This window comes from Jaculus jaculus, chromosome 14 (genome assembly GCF_020740685.1).
Source record: "Jaculus jaculus isolate mJacJac1 chromosome 14, mJacJac1.mat.Y.cur, whole genome shotgun sequence".
Lineage (NCBI taxonomy): Eukaryota > Metazoa > Chordata > Mammalia > Rodentia > Dipodidae > Jaculus > Jaculus jaculus.
Window position 1 is genome coordinate 55,024,390 of NC_059115.1, and position 23,698 is coordinate 55,048,087.

Genomic DNA, 23,698 nt, shown 5'->3' on the forward strand with positions numbered 1-23,698 from the left:
TGTCCACTCAAACACTTCCAATGGATACATACATGTATCAAAGATAGAGGAAACAGCTGGATGTGGTGGCACATGCCTTTAATCCCAGTACTTGGGAAGCAAAGGTAGGAGGATTTGCTATGACTTCAAGGCCACCCTGGGACTCCATAGTGAATTCCAGGTCAGCCTGGGCTAGAGTGAGACCCTACCTCGAAAAGCCAATAAATAAATAATAAAAGATAGGAACATCCCTAAATTGTTGTACTTCATATACGTTTTTAGAAAAACTTTAGAAAAAGAAACAGTCATTTATACATTTCCAAACTTGTTCAAAACAAATGCGCTGTTGAACAACTAATAGCTGAACTGTTATTCACGAATTATTCAGGTCTTTTCTATCTGTCTTTTAACTTGCATACTGCTATAGACTGTTTGCATTTTTAGTAACGTTTATAATTATAGTGGTAGCATTTATAACAACAATAACAAAATTCTATGGCTTTAAAATGCTAAGCCACAACCTAAAAAAAAATTAAACCACAAATATAACTTTTACACTTTGATTTTATTTACAGGCAGAGGCATTTAAGCTATAGACTTCTAATGCAGCTTATCATTTTTTACAGACAAAAGTGTAATGACATGAATTACTCACCTTATTGCTTAGTTGAGGAAAAGTGACGCTCTGATAAGGGAAAGACTGGTCATCAACTATGTGCCAGTGGAGAACATTAAATTTATTGAAAGCCATGGCATCCTGCAAACAAGAATATTGGAAACTATATCATACAGAAAGAATACAGACATATCATGTCTCTCCATTTGCGACTGCTTCCAACAAATCTGCTTTCCTTTTAAAACTTCTTTTTCGACACAGAATGAATTCAGGACAAGCAAAGAATCTTCATGGCATATAGTTTATATGGCATGTCTTTATTAAAAATCCTGTAAATGGGGGGCTGGAGAGATGGCTTAGTGGTTAAGCGCTTGCCTGTGAAGCCTAAGGACCCTGGTTCAAGGCTCGATTCCCCAGGACCCACGTTAGCCAGATGCACAAGGGGGCACACGCATCTGGAATTCGTCTGCTGTGGCTGGAGGCCCTGGCGCACCCATTCTCTCTCTCCTCTCTCTCTCTCTCTCTCTGCCTCTTTCTCTGTCTGTTTCTCTCAAATAAATAAATAAAAAATTTAAAAAAAAAAAATCCTGTAAATGGGGCTGGAAAGATGGCTTAGCATTTAAGGCACTTGCCTGCAAAGCCTAAGGACACCCATGTTTAACTCTCCAGATCCCACATAAGCCAGATGCACAAAAGGGAGGCAAGCACAAGGTCGCACATGCCCACTAGGTGGCGCAAGCATGTGGCGTTCAATCGCAGTGGCTGACACACTGGTGGGCCAGTTCTCTCTCTCCAAAAAATAATGTGTTCTACATAGTAAGCCGTGGTGTTCCTCTATGGAAGGAGAGCAAGCTTATGAATTTCTTGGTATTGTGGGGGGTGCCAAGTATAAAAAATAGTTCTTGGTTAATACTATTTTTGGGAATGGAACAGAGGAAAGGTGAAGAATTCACTGAGGTATCAAGGCTTAGAATTCCCACAGATATAATAAAAGTTGAGGGATAAACCTGAGAGATAACTAACATTCATTACAAACTCGCCAGTGACAGTCAAAATCCCCAGCTGAGAGCCGGGCATGGTGGCGCACGCCTTTAATCCCAGCACTCGGGAGGCAGAGGTAGGAGGATTGCCATGAGTTCAAGGTCACCCTGAGATGACAGAGTTTAATTCCAGGTCAGCCTGGACCAGAGTGAGACCCTACCTCGAAAAACCAAAAAAAAAAAATCCCCAGCTGAGGAAGTACATGTCCCTGGGGAGGAAGGGATGGGGGAAGGAAGCCCAGTGCTTAAGCATACTGCAAAAAAAAAAAAAAATTATCTGAAGTTCATTTGCAGTGGAAAGAGGCCCTGGTGTGCCCATTCTCCCTCCCTCCCTCCCTTTTTCTCTGTCTCTCTCTCTCTCTCTTGCTCTGAATGCATGTTTGTGGGTCTCTGTCTCTCGCTCACTATGCTTACTAGTAAATAAATAGTTTTTTAAAAGTCTTGCTCCAGCCTCCATGACAACAGGAGTAACCAGCATACAAAACCATCAACAGGGGTACACCTTCAGAATGGGAAACAAATCAGGACCCAGTGATTACCTACCAGAGTTTTTAGAATGTGCTTTAATGGCAGGTAGTGTCTGGATGTATCAATTAAAATTCCTCTATGAGCAAACCTTGGAGAATCAACAATGTTGGATTCATTGATGGTGACCTGGAAAACAAAACTTTGATTAGTTTTAGAATTTTCTTTCCACTTGGGTTTAATAAAAACTACTGCCACCTCTACAAGTATTAGATAAATGATTGATTTAGAATAATAAAAAAGCATGGAATTCACATCTGACAACCATGACAAGTGTTTGGAGAAAAGAAACTTTCAGGAAACTACATGTAAGCAAAAGACTTTCTTTCTTTCTCTGTTTTTGCTTTTGTTTGTCTGTTTTTTGCTGCTGTTGAGGTACCGGTTTCACTCCAGCCCAGGCTGACCTGGAATTCACTATGTAGTCTCTGGGTGACCACGAACTCACAGCCATCCTCCTACCTCTGCCTTCCAAATGCTGGGACTAAAGGCATGCGCCACCACAACCAGCTCATGCTCTGTTTCTAGAGGCATGGTCTCATGTAGTCCAGGCTAACAGAGCATAACCCTGTAACTCTGATCCTTTTGCCTCCACTTCCTAAGTGCACCACCAGCCTGGTTTATGCACTGCTGGGAATCAAACTCAGGGCTATGTACATGCTAGGTAAGCACTCGACCAACTGAACTACATCTCCAGCCCCAAGATTATATCTTTCTAATAGCAATATGTGTATCGAACAATCATCAGTAATACACAGTAGTAATACTTACAGTCCCATAAGAATCTTCATAAACTAATTGGCTGAAGGTCTCTAAACCTGAGGAAAGAAAAGTTATTACATTAATGTATAAAATAATACATTGGAGCCAGGCGTGGTGGCATGTACCTTTAATTCCAGCACTCAGGAGGCGGAGGTAGGAGGATGGCTGTGAGTTCGAAGTCACCCTGAGAATACAGAGTGAATTCCAGGTCAGCCCAGGCTAGACTGAGACCCTACCTCGAAAAACCAATAATAATAATAACAATAATGGGACAATAGAAGTTGAACTATCCAAACAGACCCATAACCATATGGCAAGTAAAAATTAGTACTGTACCCATACTCTAAATACAAGACTAAATCTATATTCTTGAATGCTTTTGTTTTGTTTTGTTTTTGTTTTTCAAGGTAGGGTCTCATAAGCCCAGGCTGACCTGGAATTCATTATGTAGTCTCAGAGTAGCCTTGAACTCACAACGATCCTCCTACCTCTGCCTCCCAAGTGCTGGGATTAAATGTGTGCGCCACCATGTCCGTTCCTCTAATGCTTTCTAAATCAAAACCGAGCTTGAAAAAAAATCCCATTGTCTTCTCTGTTCAGCTAATAAATGTACTTTACCTGAGTGTACCCACCCCATACATGTTAAACACAAAATAACAATTTAGTAAACTATCAAATCCTAATGAACTGATAGCATTATGAGAAAAAGTTTTATGATCAAATGTTGTATATTTTAGAAGGCACCTCAATTTAACAGCAGGGAAAGGCTTGAAAAACAATATGAACTATAAATTAAGGTCCAATTTATAAATTAGTGTTTACTTATACCTGAAACAATCTCCTAAATATGTTTTATTCAAATGAGTTTTATTCAAGTGGGTTCTAACTGGCCTTGGACTATCAAGATTCACCATTCTAGCTCACCATGATAATCAGGAACATTTTAACCTAATAACAATTCAAAGTCATTTTTGGTATGGGTGGTGGCTTGATTCAGGTGTCCCCCATAAACTTAGGTGTTCTGAATGCTAGGTTCCCAGCTGATGGGGATTTGGGAAATAAGGCCTCCTGGAGGAAGTGTATCATTGGGGGCGGGTTTATGGATATTATAGCCAGTTTCCCCTTGCCAGTGTTTGGCACACGCTTCTGTTGCTATTGTCCACCTTATGTTGGCCAGGGGGTGATGTCCACCCTCTGCTCATGCCATCACTTTCCCTGCCATCATGGAGCTTCCCCTCAAGCCTATAAACCAAAATAAACCTGTTTCCCCACAAGCTGCTCTTGGTTGGGTGATTTCTACCAGCAATGTGAACCTGACTGCAACAGTAATGTTGGTGCCGAGGAGTGGGATTGCTGCTAGACACCTGACTGTGTGGCTTTGCCCTTTTGGAGCTGATTTTCAAGAGGAATGTGGAAGGATTTGAAACCTTGGCCTAAGAGATGCCTTGCAGTGCTGTAAGTACCTTTGACAGACTATTCTGGTCAGAGATGCAAGACCTGAATGCAGTAAGAACTATGGACTGCGAGGTTTGGCTTATAAGGGTGAGAAAGAGCTTTGCTTGGACTGGGCTAGAGGCAGTTTGTGTGAGAAGCTTGCAGTTATGCCCATGTCCTGAGAAGTTGTGCAGGGTTGCTTTGCGTAGAAATGGACTGGTATGTGCAGGAGGATATGGCACAAACATAAAATCTTTTGCCTGAAGCTTCTGCCCCTTCAGCTGCAATTATATGAGAGATTACAACCTTTGAGATTGGGCCAGCTGACCTACACTGGGTCAACAGGAAGAATGTAACCTCTTTTGAAGGGGTCTGAGTGCTCAAGGAGCGTCCTGTTCTTCAAAGTGTGCTTTATTAACCCCTGGTATTGTGGAGTTTAAGAAATGCAGGAAAGAGAGGATCATTGAATTGCAATGCAGTCTTGTGTTTTGGAAACAGCTACAGGCACTGTGAAGCAGGTTTGCTGGATGCCTGCATGGAAGCCTAATGGAGCCGTGATGATGAACCTTGGCTTGCAATACAGACCCAATGGAGATGCCAGGACCACGAGATGGCTGCCAAGGAGAGCTGCCAGCCCCAGATGAGGTTTTCCAGGACTGTAAGTAGCCTAGCTGGAGGGGTGAAATTGGAACTCCAGAGACTTGTTGCTGGTTAGAATTATCGGACTTGGAGATTCGTCACTGACTAGAGTTGTTGGATTTGAAGCTACAGAGTTTGATGTTTGCCCTGGTTGTTTGAAATTTTGTGTTGGCTGAGTATTTCTTTGCTATGCCCAATGCCATCTTTTGCAGTGTGAATGTTTATTCTGTGTCATGATGGGTTTTGGGGGGGATTTTTTGTAGTATGGCTCAGTTAAAAGATCTTGTGCTATGGGATGTTTGAACATCATTGAGATTTATAAAAACTATGGGGCCTTTTAAAGCTGGGCTGAATGCATTACATTTTATATCATGTATGGATATCAGTTTATGGGGGCCAGGGGTGGAATGTGGAGGTTTGATCAGGTGTCCCCCATAAACTTAAGTGTTCTGAATGCTAGATTCTCAGCTGATGGAGATTTGGGAATTAACGCCTCCTGGAGGGAGTGTATTGTTGGGGGCGGGCTTATAGGTGTTATAGCCAGTTTTCCCAAGTCAGTGTTTGGCACACTCTCCTGTTCCAGTTGTCCACCTGTTCTTGGCAAGCAGGTGATGTCCACCCACTGCTCATGCCATCATGGAGCTTCCTCCTCGAGCCTGTAAGCCACAATAAACCTCTTTTTCCCCACAATCTGCTCTTGGTTGGGTGATTTCTACCAGCAATGCAAACCTAACTGCAATACTATGCCACAGTCCTCTCTCCAATCTCCCCAAATACAGGTATATCCTGGGAAAAAGAGCAAATTTATGTTAAACAGGAATGAATTTGGGGGGCTGGAAAGATGACTCAGCAGTTAAGACACTTGCCTAAAAAGTCTAATGACCCAGGCTCGATTCCCCAGTACCCACATAAAGCCAGATATACAAAGTGGTACATGCATCTGGAGTGAGTTCATTTGCAGTGGCTGGAAGCACGTCCACTCTCTGTCTGTATCTGTCTCTTCCCTGTCTTTCTCCGCTTAAAAGTAAATAAAAAAACAAAAAAAAAAAAGAAAAACTTAAGACTACATCATTTTGAAAGTTGGATGGTAAAGAGAAAGCAGAACTTCTTGGGTTAGAATCTAGTCACTGCATACTCTCTGAAGCTCCTTTTGGAGTTGGGGAAATGGCTTAGCAGTTAAGGAACTTGCCTGCAAAGCCAAAGGACCCAGGTTCAATTCCCCAGTACCCACGAAAGCCAGATGTACAAGGTGGCACAGCTGAACAAAGTCACACATGCGCACCACCTGGTGCATGCATAAGGAGCTTGACTGCAGTGGCTGGAGGCCCTGGCTCGCCAATTCTCTCCTTCTCACTCTCATATAAAATAAAGCCAGTCTGTTGGGCTTGCCTCAAAAAAAATTTTTTTAATAAAAAATAAAGCTCCTTTTGGTGTGGATCAGGATAAACCATAGTAAGAATCAACTCTCTCTAGCAGATCCCAGGCAGGACAGGCTGATCAGACTAATGAAAGCCTGAAATAGGGCTGGGGAGACTATTCAGTAGTTATAGGCACTTGCTTGCCAAGTCTGCTGGCACAGGTTTAATATCCTAGTACCCGCATAGAGCCAGATGCACAGATGGTGAATGCATCTGAAATTTGCTTGCAGTGGCAAGAGCCCAGGTGTACCCATCTCTGTCTTTCTTACTCTTTCTTTCTCTTTCAAGTGTATGTATGTATGTGTGTGTGTGTATGTGTATATATATGTGTGTGTGTGTGTGTGTGTGTGTGTACGTGTGTGTGTGTGTATGTATTTTTTTTTTGTGGGGGCAAGTTTCAAGGTAGGGTCTCATTCTCGCCCAGGCTGACCTGTAATTCACTGTGTAGTCTCAGGGAGGCCTCGAACTCATGGTGATCCTCCTACCTCTGCCTCCTGAGTGCTAGGATTAAAGGCGTGCACCACCAAGCCCGGCTACAAATTTATAAATATTTTTAAATTTGTTTATTTATTTATTGAGAGAATGGGTGTGTCAGGGCCTCAAGAATGTGCCTACTCTCAAATATGTTTAAAGACATCAAATATGGGGGTGGGCTAGAGAGATGGCTTAGCAGTTAAAGAGCTTGCCTGCAAAGCCAAAGGACCCAGATTCGATTCCCCAGTACCCACATAAAGCCTGATGCACAAGATGGCACAAGCATCTGGAGTTAGTTTACAGTGACTGAAGGCCCTGGCCCGCCTATTCTTTCTCTATCTGCCTCTTGCTCTCTCTCCCACAAGTAAATTAACTATATAAATAAATTAAAGGTCAAATGGGATTTCTCCTTTGTCCAGGACAGGTTTTATGGAAATCATTTTGGAAGGAAATCAAGCATGCGGCAGAGAGCCCAAGAAAGCACCATTTTGCTTGGCTTGATTTCACAAAACACCACATGAAATCATTCCTCTACTAGAAACAATGAAACTGCAGGAAACTTACCTCGCAGTGCTCCCCAAACACTGTTGGCCTTGAGGAAAGCCACCGGCTCCTGCACAGCTAGAGTATCTGTGGGGGAAGGGAGCTTTGTTACTCCTTCAGTAACACACAGCCTCTTTTCTAAGCATATCATCGGGATTCTTTTTTTTTTTTTTTAATTTTTATTTATTTATTTGAGAGCGACAGACACAGAGAGAAAGACAGCTAGAGGGAGAGAGAGAGAATGGGCATGTCAGGGCTTCCAGCCTCTGCAAACGAACTCCAGACGCGTGCGCCCCCTTGTGCATCTGGCTAACGTGGGACCTGGGGAACCGAGCCTCGAACCGGAGTCCTTAGCCTTCACAGGCAAGCGCTTAACTGCTAAGCCATCTCTCCAGCCCTCATCGGGATTCTTGCATCATTGTTTTCTCTGTCCTCCAGCACGCTCCACTTAGCTGTCGCGTAGCTTCCTTAAACTCAAGTGTCCCAACACGAGCTCCTCCCTCCCCGTCACCTAACCTGCCATTTCCAGCGTGCCTCAGGTCTCAGCGTCACTAGCCAGCCAGGTGAGCTGCTCAAGCCAGGAGTCACGTCCATGACTCATTTTCCCTCCAGGAGAGCTATGTACTCCAACTGGCCTCACAGAGGAGAGTCCTGGCTACGCCTAGACTTTAGGAAACAGTCCTCAGTGCCCACAGTCCTTGGCCACCCAAACCTCCTGCTCCTCACAGAGTTCATCCCACTCATTTTTGTTTTTTCTTCTTCTTTTTGTTGTTGTTGTTTGGTTTTCCAAGGTAGGGTCTCGCTCTGGTCCAGGCTGACCTGGAATTGACTATGAGGTCTCAGGGTGGCCTCGAACTCACGGCGATCCTACCTCGGCTTCCTGACTGCTGGGATTAAAGGTGTGTGCCAACACATCCGGCTTATCTTTCTTTTTTCTATTTGCCTGCCCTTCCCCAACATCACTTGAAATCTGCCCTAATACATGCTCTCCAGCTCCACTAAGCTTAATTTAGCTTGGCCCCGCTCAATACAAAACTCATATCCATCAAGAATGAGGCTTTACCAACTGCCCTCCAATGGGACTGGAGGCCCGCTCCATGGAGGGGAATACATCCCTGATACTGAAAACTTAAAACAGGGTTAGTCATGAGCCCTAGGGGCGTAACATCTGCTGATGTCTGAATAAGTATATTTACTATGCATATCAAACTGCCCAGTAAGCACTTCTCTTAATATTTATACCCTTATATCAATGTTACTCTCACTTTGGGTAGAGAATCTTCTCTTTTCAGATGGCAGTGACCTTGGCATGACTCAGAAGGTATCATAGTGCTGGAAAGACATCACTGGAGTACTGAGTAACATCTCAATCACACCTTCAAAGGCTCAGGGTCTAATGTGGAAGAGGTGGCAGAAAGAATGTAAAGAGCCAAAGGAAAGGTAGGACTCCTTACAACATGCTCCTCCAGACACAAAATGGCCTGCATATCCACGACCTCACCGTGCCTGACACTACCTACACAAGACCATCATAAGAGGAGGAAAAGATCATGACATCAAAATAAAAGAGAGACTGATTGAGATGGGGAGGGTATATGTTGGAGAATGGAGTTTCAAAGGGGAAAGTGTGTGTGTGGGGGGGGTATTACCATGGGATATTTTTTATAATTGTGGAAAATGTTAATAAAAATTGAGGAAAAAAAAGAATAAGGCTTTATGGGCTGGAGAGATGGTTTAGTGGTTAAGTGCTTGCCTATGAAGCCTAAGCACCCTGGTTCAAGGCTCGATTCCCCAGGACCCACGTTAGCCAGGTGCACAAGGGGGCGCACACGTCTGGAGTTCGTTTGCAGTGGCTGGAAGTCCTGGTGCGCCCATTCTCTCTCTTTCTTTCTTCCCCTCTCTCTGTCTGTCGCTTTCAAATAAATAAATATATAAAATAAAATAAATAATTTAAAAAAAAAGAATGAGGCTTTAGGGCTGGAGAGATGGCTTAGCAGTTAAGGTGCTTGCCTGCAGAGCCAAAGGTCCCAGGTTGGATTCCCCAGGACCCATGTAAGCCAGATACACGTCTGGAGTTTGTTTGCAGTGGATGGAGGCCCTGGTGCGCCCATTCTCTCTTCCTTTCTCCTAAATGTACGTAAGCCAAGCATGCTAGTACACGCCTTTAATCCCAGCACTCGGGAGGCAGAGGTAGAAGGATCACCATGAGTTCCAGGACACCCTGAGACTACATAGTGAATTCCAGGTCAGCCTGGAGTACATTGAAAAGAAAAAAAAAAAAAAAAAAGCATGAGGCTTTAGGCAGACATGGATGCACATGTGCATAATCCCAACACTTGTGAGGTACAGGAAAGAGGGCTGCAGGTTCAAGACCAGTCTGGACTACATAGTGGGACATCCCAGCACTCAGAAGGCAGAGGTAGGAAGATCATCAGGAGTTTGAGGCCACCCTGAGAGTACATAGTAAATTCCAGGTCAGCCTGGGCTAGAGTGAGACCCTACCTCAAAAAAAAAAAAAAAAAAAAGACTAGGGCTAAAGAGATGGCTTAGTGGTTAAGGTGCTTGCCTGCAAAGCCTAACAACCGGAGTTCGATTCCCCGATACCCATGTAAAGCCATATGCACAAAGTGGTGCATGCACTCATTCTGCTCTCATTCTCTCTCTCCTTGTAAAGAGGTAACTCATCCTTCCCTCTCTGGCATCATCCCCTGCCCAAAGACAGCTCATAGCCATTTTTGTTTTAGAGTTGCCTGGGCAGGTTGACCAGAAGAAAGAGAGGTTACAAAAACAGAAAGCTGAAGATGTGTGTGATACAGACTTTGCCACAGAGAAAACACTGGCAGCTTGGAAGTTAATGATTTAATACAATCTCCTCTGGACAGCTCATTGCCCTCTAATACACACAGACTGCTGTCACAGGGCAACTGGCTACAGGAGGGGAAAAGATGTGTATCATTCATGTGACACTCTTCAGCTGACAGTCTTCTGACACAACAGCCTTCTCTGTCAGAAGACCACTGTGCTGAGTTGGGTAAATGCCAGCCCCAGAGTTGCATTGACACTACATAGGCATGTGTCCTCTCCATCCATATGGAAATCTTTTTTTTTTTTTTTACTTTTTTTTTTTATTAACATTTTCCATGATTATAAAATATATCCCATGGTAATTCCCTCCCTCCCCACCCCCACACTTTCCCATTTGAAATTCCATTCTACCCATATGGAAATCTTAATCAGCTATGCAGAACTCACTGTTAAACCGTTGATTACTGCATAAAAAACATTTTTCCCACATTATGATTTTGTGGGGAGGGGGGATTTTAGAGGTAGGGTCTCACTCTAGCCCAGGCTGACCTGGAATTCATTATGTAGTTTCAGAGTGGTCTGAAACTCACGGTGGTCCTCCTATCTCTGCCTCCCAAGTGCTGGGATTAAAGGCATGCGCCACCATGCTTGGCTTCCGTATTGTAACTCTGAGGTCTCCTGGGAAGGAAACCTAAAAAACGTGAACCTGATGGCATACTTGATGCAAATTATTTCCCAACAGCTGAGGAGTGGCTCGTAGTAAAAAAAAGATTCTAACTCAGCTCATTAAATCATTCAGCAACTAGATGTGGCTGCTAAATATGCAGACTCGTCGCTATAGAATTTTAATTTCAAAAACAAATTTTTAGTGCTCACTGTGACTGCCTCTTTCGTGGGAGACATGAGTGGCATCTCTTGACTTTCATCCATCCCCTTCTATACCTTTTTGCACCATAAACATTTTTCTTTTGGAGGGTGTATGTACAAATAACAGCAATATAGTGTTCTCTAAAAATAATACTACACCTAAGGGTAAATTCCCCATTGAGATAGAAACCCACATAGTTCCCTCTACCTTCCTCAGAAGAAGCACATAGGAGTCCTTTTTCTGTCATTTACATACATGGTTAAGTAATGAAAAAATATAGTATTCGGGCTGGAGATGGCTTAGCGGTTAAGCGCTTGCCTGTGAAGCCTAAGGACCCTGGTTCAAGGCTCAATTCCCCAGGACCCACATTAGCCAGATGCACAAGGGGGTGCACATGCCTGGAGTTTGTTTGCAGTGGCTGGAGGCCCTGGTGCACCCATTCTCTCTCTCTCTCCCTCCCTCTTTCTCTCTCTGTTGCTCTCATATAAATAAAAAAATAAACAAAAAAAAATAAAATATATATATATATATATATATATATATATATATATATATATATATATATGGTATTAAAAAATATAAGTACTTGAGCCGGGCGTGGTGGCGCGCGCCTTTAATCCCAGCACTCGGGAGGCAGAGGTAGGAGGATTGCGGTGAGTTCAAGGCCACCCTGGGACTCCATAGTGAATTCCAGGTCAGCTTGGGCTAGAGTGAGACCCTACCTCGAAAAACCAAAACAAAAATATATATATATATAAGTACTGCTGCTGTGTAAGTCCCTGTGGGTGTTGATATATAAGTGGCATCTTCTTGGACACATGACACAACTTCCTATGTCCAACTCAGCAGTTTATTTTGGCAAGCTCTCCATGTCAGCCCACTCTTTATGACACTGTATTCTAAGTTGTTGAATAAAATTCTTTAGTGTGGATTAACTTTGTACATTTAGTCATTCTTCTACCAATGGACTTGAGTTCTGTGTGTAAACGCTTCGTGATTATGAGGAACCACCCCGGACCCATGTAACTGCGTCTTTAAAGGAGAAACTGGCTCATGCCTAGCTCTCAGGGTGTGCCTGCTTTGGTTTTTGATTATAGCAGGATTTTAGGGGTTTTTTTGTTTGTTTGTTTGTTTTTTGTTGTTCATTTCTTTGTTTTGGCTTGGTTTAGTTTTTAGTAGGGTCTCACTCTAGCCCAGGCTGACCTGGAATTCCCTATGTAGTCTCAAGGTGGCCTCAAACTCACTGTGATCCTTCTACCTTGGCCTCCCGAGTGCTTCTATTAAAGGTGTGAGCCACCACACCCGGCTTGGGTTTTTATTACAGCAGAGTTTCACTGCTGTTTTTGTAGTGCTGGAGACTGAACCCAGGGCCTTGTGTGTGCTAAGCTACACCCCTAACCCCAAAGAGTATCTGACACTTGTCAATTCCTCCAGCATGTTCTGGACATCTGATGTCTGTGTTATTTGGACTCATATATGCTAACTTTTGAACATCATCATCAACTGATATAAAGACTTCAAATTAGGGACTGGAGAGATAGCTTAGCAGTTAAGGCATTTGCCCGCAAAGCCAAAGGACCTCGGTCCGATTCCCCAGGACCCACAAAAGACAGATGCACAAGAAGGCACATGCACCTGGAGTTCGTTTGCAGTGGCTGGAGGGCCTGGCGCACCCATTCTCTCTCTCTCTTTCTCAAATAAATAAATTAATTAAAAAGAATAAAGAAAAAAAAAAAAGACTTAGAATCAGAGCTGGAGAAATGGCTTACCAAGTTAAGGCACTTGCCTGCACAGCCAAAGGACCCAGGTTTGATTCCTCAGGATCCAGATGTTCAAAGCGGCACATGCATCTGGAGTTCATCTGCAGTGGCTGAAGGCCCTGGCATGCCCATTCTATCTGCCTCTTTCTCTCTCCCTCCCTCTCTCTATTACTCAAATAAATAAATAAGGTTTTTAAAAATATTTTAATTTATTTATTTGAGAGAGAAGAGAGAATGGGCATGCCAGGGCCTCCAGCTACTGCAAAGTGTAAACACATGCACTGCCTTATGCATCTTGGCTTATGTGGGTCCTAGGGAATCGAACCTAGACCCTTAGCCTTCACAGGCAAGCGCCTTAACCGCTAAGTCATTTCTCCAGGCCTAAATAAGTAAGTTTTCTTTTTAAATATTTTTTGTTCATTTTTTATTTATTTATTTGAGAGCGACAGACACAGAGAGAAAGACAGATAGAGGGAGAGAGAGAGAATGGGCGCGCCACGGCTTCCAGCCACTGCAAATGAACTCCAGACGCGTGCGCCCCCTTGTGCATCTGGCTAATGTGGGTTCTGGGGAATTCAGCCTCGAACCAGGGTCCTTAGGCTTCACAGGCAAGCACTTAACTGCTAAGCCATCTCTCCAGCCCTAAGTTGTTTTTTTTTAAGACTTAGAATTAGTTTATCCTTCACCAATTTCCCAATCACTTCTTTTTTTCTCTCAGAATAGAGGGACGATAGGTGATGACTCTGCAGTCTCAATGTGTTCCATCTTTCAGAATTTATAAAGCATCTATATTGTGGATGATAACAGACAGCAGTTTCCTTGACAACACAATGGCCATTTCTATTGGACAGCCTACCTCCTATGGCATCCAGTATGGTGCTGAGAATCCACTGAGAGCACATGACCAATGCAGGCACATTACCCTATTTCTCTCTCAAGGACAACCACAGAACTGAAAAGAAATGAAGCCATTCTCCAGAGGGATGTATTAAGAAATCTCACTTATAGCAAGAAGACAAAGCTCTGAAATTAGCTGTCTGTAGAGGCAGTGTGAGGACAAAGGAGTCACTCTTTCTCTAAATGTGTGACATTCCTTCTATTTTTATGTCCAATTCCCCAGTTCCTCTTCCTCTACCCTTATTATACATGTTCACACACTGTTCGGCTTAGATTTCTTATAATCCACTATTCCCAGCTAGCAAACACTGTAGAGAAGGCATGCTCCCATCTGGAGATGCAGTTTGGTACAAAGTGTTTGTCTAAGGTGCAAGAAGCTGTGGTCATGAGCCCCAGGAGCAGCACGAAGGGGAAAGAAAGGAAGGGAGGGAGAGAGGAAGGGAGCGAGGGGAGGGAAGGGAAAAGGCATACTCTGTTGTTATCCCTTCTGAACAGTTTGGAGAAAGTCCCAAGGAATAATGCTTACGCAACAACAACCAAAACTTCCATATGACTAAACATTGATTATCAAAACAGCTCTAATCACTCTAAATCTCCATTTCTATATTACCTTTGTATAAAATTGGCTTATTGACAGACATGGTGGTGCACCTACCTTTTTTTTTTTTTCCTTCAAGGTAGAGTCTCACTGTAGCCCAGGCTGATCTGGAATTCACTATGGAGTCTCAGGGTGGCCCCAGAATGAAGGGCGATCCTCTTACCTCTGCCTCCCGAGTGCTGGGGTCAAAGGCCTGCACCACCACACACTGCTGGTGCACCTACCTTTAATCCCAGCACTCGGGAGGCAGAGGTAGAAGGACTGCTGCAAGTTCGAGGTCAGGCTGGGACTAGACAGTGAGTTCCAGTTCACCCTGTGCTAGAGTGAGATCCCACCTCAAAAAAAAAAAAAGTTATAATCCCTCTGTCTTCAAAGACAGAAGAAATTGCCTGGCCTCAAAAAATAAGAGGGCTGGAGAGATGGCTTAGCGGTTAAGCGCTTGCCTGTGAAGCCTGAGGACCCCAGTTCGAAGCTCAATTCTCCAGGACCCACGTTAGCCAGATGCACAAGGGGGCGCACGCGTCTGGAGTTCGGTTTGCAGCAGCTGGAGGCCCTGGCGTGCCCATTCTCTCTATATATCTGCCTCTTTCTCTCTCTCTCTCTCTGTCGTTCTCAAATAAGTAAAAATAAACAAAAAAAAATTTAAAAAAAAATAAGAGATTAGGCCAGGCGTGGTGGTGCACACCTTTAATCCCAGCACTCGGGAGGCAGAGGTCATCCTGAGACTACATAGTAAATTCCAGATCAGCCTGGGTTAGAGTGAAACTCCACCTCGAAAAACCAAAAAGAAAAAATGTAAGAGATTAGGGCTAGAAAGCTCTTGCCTACGAAGACTAGGGACCCAGGTTCAATTCCCCAGGACCCATGTAAACCACATGCACAAGGTAGCACATGCATCTGGAGTCCGTTTGCAGTGGCTGGAGGCCCTGGCGCATCCATTCTTTCTTTATCTGCCTTTCTTTCTTTCTCTGTCTCACAAATAAATAAATAATTTTTTCTTTAAAAAAAAAAAAGAGAGATTAGGGTTGGAGAGATGGCTTAGTAATTAAGGTGCCTGCCTACGAATCCTAAGGATCCAGGTTTGACTCCCCAGAACCCACGTAAGCCAGACGCACAAGGTGACACATGTGTACAGTCACATGTGTGCACAGAGTGACACACACGTCTGGAGAGCAAGTGCAGTGGCTAGAGGCCCTGGTGCTCCACTTAGCTCTCCCTTTCTCTCTCATAAAAAGTAAATAAATCAATAAAACAGTGCTGGAGAGATGGCTTAGCAGTTAAGGCACTTGCCTGTGAAGCCAAAAGTTTCCAGGTTCGATTCCTCAGGACCCACATAAGCCAGATACACAAAGTGACACATGCATCTGCATTTGTTTGCAGTGGCTGGAGGCCCTGGCATGCCCATTCTCATTCTCTCTCTCTCTCTCTCTCCCTCTCTCTCTCTCTCTCCCTCTTTATCTTTCTCTCTGTGTTTACAAATAAATAAATATTTTTAAAAAATAAAATAAAAATAAGAGATTAGTTAAGCAAATTCTACCATACAATGGTAGGTTGTAAGGCAATTATAAATTATGTTACAAAAAATATTTACTGTGGCCGGGCGTGGTGGCGCACGCCTTTAATCCCAGCACTCGGGAGGCAGAGGTAGGAGGATCGCTGTGAGTTCAAGGCCACCCTGAGACTCCATAGTGAATTCCGGGTCAGCCTGGTACAGAGTGAGACCCTACCTCAAAAAAAAATTTACTGAAACATAATTTTTTACTATACAAAACTGCCAAAATCAAAATATCAAAATCCATATATACAGAATTATTTTCATTTCCTCTTCCCTGTCTTCCCTTCCCCTCTTTTTTGAGACAAGATCTCACTCTAGGCCAGGCTGGCCTTAAAGTCATTGCAATCTTCCTGCCTCAACCTCTCTCGTGCCACACTCAGCTAGTTTCCATTTTTGTGTCAATGTTTATATCTTCATAAAATCTTTAAATGTCTTGTGCTCTAAGACATATTCATATACCTGAAATAATAGTGGTTAATTCTGCCTTCATGCTGCGGTTGTAAGTGGTTTACTTCTTCTGCACTAACTGTACTTACTGACAGATTTTCTACAATGATGATCCATATTATTTTTATAACATGTACTTACAGGACTCATCTGAAGACAAACTGGGGAAGGAATCACACTGTGACTCAAGGGTAATTGACACCTGAAGTTGCTGTAACTGTGGTCCGGCCTGAAACTTAGCAAAGCCATGATGCCGTGTGTGAAAACCAAAGATATAGTCATAGTATCTGTGGGAGAAAAAATTTTTTAACAAGTTTAACGTAATGAATATTAAGTGCATACATGCTAGTAAACACTGTTGTCGACTCCTCAGATCCATTCCCCATGCAATGCAACCAGAGACTCTTAACCCAAGCTTAACCCAAGTACCTTAGAACTGCTTAGGGAACTTTTTATTTTTAGTTCTTTTAGCTTTTTGAGGTAGGGTCTCACTCTAGCCCAGGCTGACATGGAATTCACTATGGAGTCTCAGGGTGGCCTTGAACTCATGGTGATCCTCCTACCTCTGCCTCCTGAGTGCTGGAATTAAATGCATACGCCACCACACCTGGCTCAAGATCAAAATTTCTGAGAATAGGATCCATAAACAGGAATTTTAAAAGTTCCTCCACACTCCCAAGTGATTCAAATAAAACCCCTGTTAAGGAGGGAGTGTATTACCATGGGATGTTACTTTATATAAATATTACAATACTTAAAAAACAAAAGGTGTGGGGGGGAGGGGTGCTGCTGGCCAGCTTTTAAGAACTGAAAGTTTGAAGCTTAGTGGTTGAGGTGCTTGCCTGCAAAGCCAAGGGAATGGATCCACCAGTGCACACATAAAACCAGAGGTACTAGGTGGCACATGCGTCTGGAGTCTGTTTGCAGTAGCTGGAGACCCTGGCACACCTACTCATTCTCTATCTGCCTTTTTCTTTTTCTCTTAATATTTATTTACTTATTTGACAGAGGAAGAGAAAGAGAGAGAGAGGGAAAGAGAGAGAATGGGCACACCAGGGCCTCCAACTACTGCAAACGAACTCCAGATGCGTGTACCTCCTGGTGCATCTGGCTAACGTGGGTCCTGGGGAATCGAACTGGGGTCCTTTGGCTTTGAAGGCAAATGCCTTAACCACTAAGCCACCCCTCCAGCCCTATCTGCCCTTTTCTTTCTCTCTCTCAAATACCTAAATAAAATATTTAAAATTTTAAAAAATATTTTAAAAATAATTAAAAATAAATAAAACCTGAGAGTTGGGCATGGTGACGTATGTCTTTAATGCCAGCACTAAGGGCACATGGGTAGGAGGATTGCTGTGAGTATGAGACCAGCCTGAAACTGCAGAGTGAATTCCAGGTCAGCCTGGGCTAGAGCTAGAAGACCCTACCTTGAAAAACCAAAAACAGAAAGAAAAAAAAAAAAAAAAAAGACTGCTTCCCATGCAGTAAACCCTTGTTTGAAAGCTGAGAAACATCTACACACCTAAAAGCCGGATTATCCCAACAAAAATTATTATTTCAAAGCAGGAACATAGCATGGGCTCTTCTAAGACAGGAACCGTAGGGGTGGCGAGGAGGTTCAGTGACTGAAGTGCTTGTGACTCAAACCTGAATACCTGAGTTCGAACCACCAGAGCCACGTTAAAAAGCGAGAAGCCATCGCTGGGTTCCTATAATCCCAGCACACTGAAGGCAAGATGGGAAGTGGGGACAGAATTTCCCGGAAGCTCTAGGGGGTCGCAGCAAAGAACAGCAGTGAGACCCAGAAAGACACCCTGCCTCAAACAGGATAAAAAGGAGATGACCAGCCGGAAGGTAGTCCTCTGACCTCCACCCACATGTGAGCCAGGTCCACACTCTGACATACACAAGCAAACATACACGCAAAGATGGGAGCCATAGATTTCTGAACAGCCTGGGGCCTGGGTGCGTGTGTGCCCCACCAGTTGGAGTTTTCTGGAGCATACCTTCCAAACCACTGTGCTGCCCCTGAGTTCCCAGGACGCTCAGCCTGCGTGCTTCCAAACAATGCCAAGCACACTCACTAGCTGCCAGGAGTTGGCAAACCCTTCGGGCAATTATCTGCACCTGTCTTAGAATGTCAGCCCTATTTTCAAGCCATCTCATAGCTGATTCAAGCCCTGGCTATCCACCTATTCACTTAGGTCATGTATCATCAGGTTTACAATCTGAGCTCTGAGGCACTGGGAATAAGGATGCCCATCTTTAAAGATTTCCAATCCTGAGCCAGGCGTGGTGGCACACAACTTTAATCCCAGCAGAGCCAGGCGGATCACTGTGAGTTTGAGGCCACCCTGAGACTACGTAGAAAATCCCAGGTCAGCCTGGGCTAGAGTGAGACCCTAACCTGAAAAACCAATAAATAAATAAATAAATAAATAAAAAGATTTCCAATCCTAGCCAAGATCCCTTTAGATGACCTTCAAGTAACTTTCCATACAATCATGGAATATTCCTCAACACAACTTTGGCTTGACATCTTCTCTCCACCCTGGTCATCACATTCCTACCAATGGGGACACTATCCACTTAGTTGCAGGAAACTGAAGGCAAGCGTAAACCGGCTTGTGGCACGCGGTTCAGAAGTCTGTGTCTCCTATCTTTGATTGGCAACATCTTGGGCCTCTTCAGCAGGGGCCACCACAGCCTAAAGTGTCACATGACCTTGCATGTCTCCACCAGCTGTTTGGTGTCCTGCGGGGGATGGGAGGTGGTGGGGTGGAATTAAGCTACAACTTTGATCACCAGACACGAAATCTAGGGGTTAAGGGAGGCAGGTGGGCAGACCCACCATCCAAGTCTCACACTGAGGGGGCAGAAGGGGCAAATACAAACCCCTCAATGCAACTTGCCCTGCGTCTTTAGCACGAAGCCAGCTCTGTGACAGCCGCTCCGTGGTGATGCCGGTTGGATGTGTGCCGCCAAAGGGTGGGGAAAGTTTGAGAAGGCTGCAAAACTGTGAGGTGCTGAACACCTCGGCGGTTCACAGTGCTTTGAAGCAGGCAGAGTAAGCACATGGCCGGTATTGGGAAAGGGGAAGGGCAGACACGGACCAAGCCCCGGGCATTTGAGAGCACTCAGAATAGATAGCATTGTAAGAGGAAGAACGAACTTGGAAGGGACGGGCGGGTCTGCTGTCATCAGAGAAGGAGGGCAGGGCGAGACGGGGCTGTAAATGACAGTCAACCCTGGGGGTGGGGCGAGGGAGGGAAATCCCTGACCTTATTTATTTATTTTGAGGTAGGGTCTCGCTCTAGCTCAGGCCGAATTCACTGGAATTCACTGTGTAGTCTCAAGGCTGGCCTCGAAATCACTGCAGTCCTCCTACTTCTGCCTCTTGAGTGCTGACATTTAAAGCGTTTGCGCCCTCACGCCCGGACGATCCCTGACCTTTAAAAGGAACTTGTCCATGTCCTCCTACCAGATGCACTTGTCCCTTCACGGAAGAGGGGACGATCAAGTCCCTTCCGATCTCTGGAGTCTCCCTTATCCATCTCATTGGCCTTGACTTATTCTGAGCAAACCTACACCTTCCACTCGGGTACCCCGCACCCAGAGCTAGATCCCTGCGCTCTCAACACATCCTTCCGGGAGGAAGGAGTCAAAGTTGGGGTTTCGATCGTTGTGGGATTAGAACCCGCCACACAGTCAAGTCCTCGTGAAACCAGACGACGAGAGAGCGTGCGCAAGGGCCTCGGGCCGCCCCGGGTCCCCGTGCGCTCCCGGGCCGGCGGCGGCGGTGGTGGTGGGGATGGATACGGGGTGCTCACCGCCGAAACGCCTCCTCCAGCAGCGAGCAGGAGGGGTCCGCCGTGGAACTGGGGCCGTGGACGATGGAGAAGTCGCTGGCGGCGAGGCGCAGCAGCCGCGGGCTCATGCGCACCGAGAGCGGCAGGGGCCACAGCGCGGGCTCCGGCTCGGCCGCGGTGCCCGGGGTCTGCGCCAGCAGCGCCCCCGCCAGCAGCAGCAGCAGCCCGGGGCCGCGAGCGCCGCTCCACCGCCGCTCCATGGCTGCTCAGCTCTGGGGAGCCCGAGCCCCGGGACCCGCCAGGGAGCCCCGGCCAGGGGGGGGGGGGAGTCGCCGAGTCATATGACCGCGAGGCTCCGCCTCCACGCCGGGGGCCGGGGAGGGAGCGCCCCGGGTCGCTGCGCTGCGTGGCGCGGGCGGGTGAGCCGGGGCTGTGCTTCCCCCTGGCGCCCGGCGGCCCGCGGCCCAGCTCCCAGGTCACCCGGTGCCCCGAGCCCCGCCCCGGTCGCCAGCCTCGGGCTGTGTTCCGCGCCTTTGTCACAGGCCACCGAGAAACGGAAGATCTCGCCTCTTTCTTCCTCCCACAACAGATACCTTGAGGGGACCGTTTCCGAGAAAGTCTCGACTTTTCTATTATGGTCACTCAGCGCTTAAAAGATTAAAGCCTCCGGGTGAAACTCAGGGGTGGGGGTGGCGTCTTTTGATTAAACTGTAGGTTAAAGTTTATGCAGGAAAAAAAAAAAAAAAACCTTGTAAGAGCCTATCTTGGACTGTCTCAGTTCTAGTTAATAACATAGAAAATATAAAATGGAGCTGTTAAGGCACTTGACTGCAAAGCGAAAGGACCTAGGTTCGATTCCCCAGAACCCATGTAATCCAGATACACAATGTGGTGCATGCATCTAGAGTTCTTTTGCAGCGGGGCTGGAGTTCCTGGCATGCCTATTCCACCCCCCCCCCCTGTGTGTGTGTCTCAAATAACTAACTAAAAATAAATTTAAAGGGCTGGAGAGATGGCTTAGCGGTTAAGCGCTTGCCTGTGAAGCCTAAGAACCCCGGTTCGAGGCTCGGTTCCCCAGGTCCCACGTTAGCCAGATGCACAAGGGGGCGCACGTGTCTGGAGTTCGTTTGCAGAGGCTGGAAGCCCTGGCGCGCCCATTCTCTCTCTCCCCCTCTATCTTTCTTTCTCTCTATGTCTGTCGCTCTCAAAAAAAAAATAAATAAATAAATAAAAATAAAATAAATAAATAAAAGACCAGCGCTGCCACAGCAGTCAGAGGGAGGGAGAGGATGGGTGCGCCAGGGCCTCTAGCCCCTGCAAATGAACTCCAGAGCATGTGCCACTTCGTGCGTCTGGTTTTATGTGGTTACTGGAGAGTTAAACTAGCAAGTGCCTTAATGGCTGAGCCGTCTCTCCAGCTCCATTTTATATTTTGTGTATTAGTGGCGCATGTGTCTGGAGTTCATTTGCATCAGCCAAAGGCCCTGGTGTGCCCATTCTCTGTCTATCTGCCTCTTTCTCTGTCTCCAGTAAACAAATAAAAATAAATAGTATAAAATGATGCAAAGGAAATATATTTATAATAGGGATTAATGTAGTTAAAATATAATTTTCCTAAAAAGTTTAAAACATGATTGTTTCAATATAATGAAAACGCACCAGGGATTACGGCAATTTTAGCTACAATACAGGAAGACAATGTACTAAAGGAATGTTAGCAGATTGTAACGCCCTGTTGCTGAAGACACTACATGCTTTGATTGCAGTCCACTGAGGCTGGAGTTGAGCTGGAAGCATATCCCTGCTGGCTAGCTGTCATAGTGCTGGAAACTGCTAAGCAGGTTACTGGGAAGAAAAGTTATTAAAAGCCAGACATTGGGGCTGGAGAGATGGCTTAGCGGTTAAGCGCTCGCCTGTGAAGCCTAAGGACCCCGGTTCGAGACTCGGTTCCCCAGGTCCCACGTTAGCCAGATGCACAAGGGGGCGCACGCGTCTGGAATTCGTTTGCAGAGGCTGGAAGCCCTGGCGCGCCCATTCTCTCTCTCTCCTCTATCTGTCTTTCTCTCTGTGTCTGTCGTTTCCAAATAAATAAATAAAATAAAATGAACAACAACAACAAAAAAAAAAAAAAGCCAGACATAATGGCACAGGCCTTTAGTCCTGGCACTTAAGAGGCAAAGGTGGGAGGATCATTGTGAGTTCGAGGCCAGCCTGGGACTATGGAGTGAGTCCCAGGTTAGCCTGTGCTAGAGTGAGACCCTACCTCGAAAAATCAAAATAAATAAATAAGTCATTTAAAAAAAAAATCTTCTAGAGCTGGGCATGGGGAGGCAGAGGTAGGAGGATGGCTGTGAGTTTGAAGCCACCCTGAGAATCCATAATGAATTCCAAGTCAGCCTGAGCTAGAGACTCTGTCTCGAAAAACCAAGCCAAAACAACAACAACAACAACAATCTGCCAGGAATGGTGGTACATGACTTTAATCCCAGCACTCAGGAGGCTGAGGTAGGAGGATCACTGAATTCGAGACCAACCTGAGACTAATTCTAGGTCAGCCTGTACTAGAGAAAGACCCTACCTCAAAAAAAAAGAAAAAAAGAAAAGAAAACCTTAACCAGCAGTGGAGCCTGCAATCGACATAACCTTCCAGCCAGGCAAGAGGTGCCCAGTGTTGAAATAATGGGATTAACGGGATGACTGTTGGGGGGAAACCAACTACTCCCTGATTAGGTTTAAGACCCTGCTCACTGAGGGAATTCATGCCTCGTTCTGAAAACAGCCAAAAGCCTATGGCTTGGAGCCGGGCATGGTGGTGGCGCACACCTTTAATCCCAGCACTGGGGAGGCAGAGGTAGATGGATCACCGTGGGTTTGAGGCCACCCTGAGACTACATAGCAAATTCCAGGTCAGCCTGGGCTAGAGTGAGACCCTACCTCGAAAAAACAAACAACAACAACAACAACAACAATAAGCCTATGGCTTGGAAGGTCCTAGACTTAGGAGGAAAGCTGCTGTTTGGCTAGGTTAATGTGCTTTGCCCATCACACTGTCCTCCAAATAAATATTCATGTTCATGCCCATAAATTAGTGCCGCTCTCATCTCACCTTTGGTCAGAGAAGCTTCTTTTTGTAATTGGTGAGGACTGAAAACTTGTCAAAACACTGAGAATAAGTGACTGTTGAGTGCGCAGTGTTCAGTGAGACATCTATACCACTCCCTCCAAGACTCAGGGAACATTGCGGAAGAGAGGGCAGAAGGAATGTAAGAGGCAGAGGGTGGGAAGGAGTATTTTGGAATGCTATCTTCTGGGCCTGGCCTTACAGTCCTGATCTCATATGCGCTGTTGTTACCTATGTAAGACTGGTACTATATCGGCACATCAACGTTCTGTCATGGATAGTGGAAGAGAGCAAGAAAAAAAAAGACAAAGTTGTAGAGGAAATATTTGGAAAGAAGAAAGGAATCAGCTGGGCGTGGTGGCGCATGCCTTTAATTCCAGCACATGGGAGGCAGAAGTAGGAAGATCGCCA

At 45.4% G+C, this 23,698-nt stretch overlaps 1 protein-coding gene across 1 annotated transcript in view; it reads right to left on the reverse strand.

The window, feature by feature from the left end:
* Positions 1-20,463, reverse strand: part of Hexb (hexosaminidase subunit beta) — a 32,910-nt gene extending 12,447 nt beyond the window's left edge. The window contains exons 1-6 of the mRNA XM_045133620.1: positions 20,188-20,463; positions 16,499-16,644; positions 7,449-7,514; positions 2,929-2,975; positions 2,179-2,289; positions 635-736 (exon numbers count right to left, since the gene is read on the reverse strand). Coding sequence (XP_044989555.1) covers positions 635-736; positions 2,179-2,289; positions 2,929-2,975; positions 7,449-7,514; positions 16,499-16,644; positions 20,188-20,426 — 711 coding nt within the window. The 5' untranslated portion in view covers positions 20,427-20,463. The remainder of the gene's footprint in view (positions 1-634; positions 737-2,178; positions 2,290-2,928; positions 2,976-7,448; positions 7,515-16,498; positions 16,645-20,187) is intronic.
* Between the last annotated feature and the right edge of the window lie 3,235 nt (positions 20,464-23,698).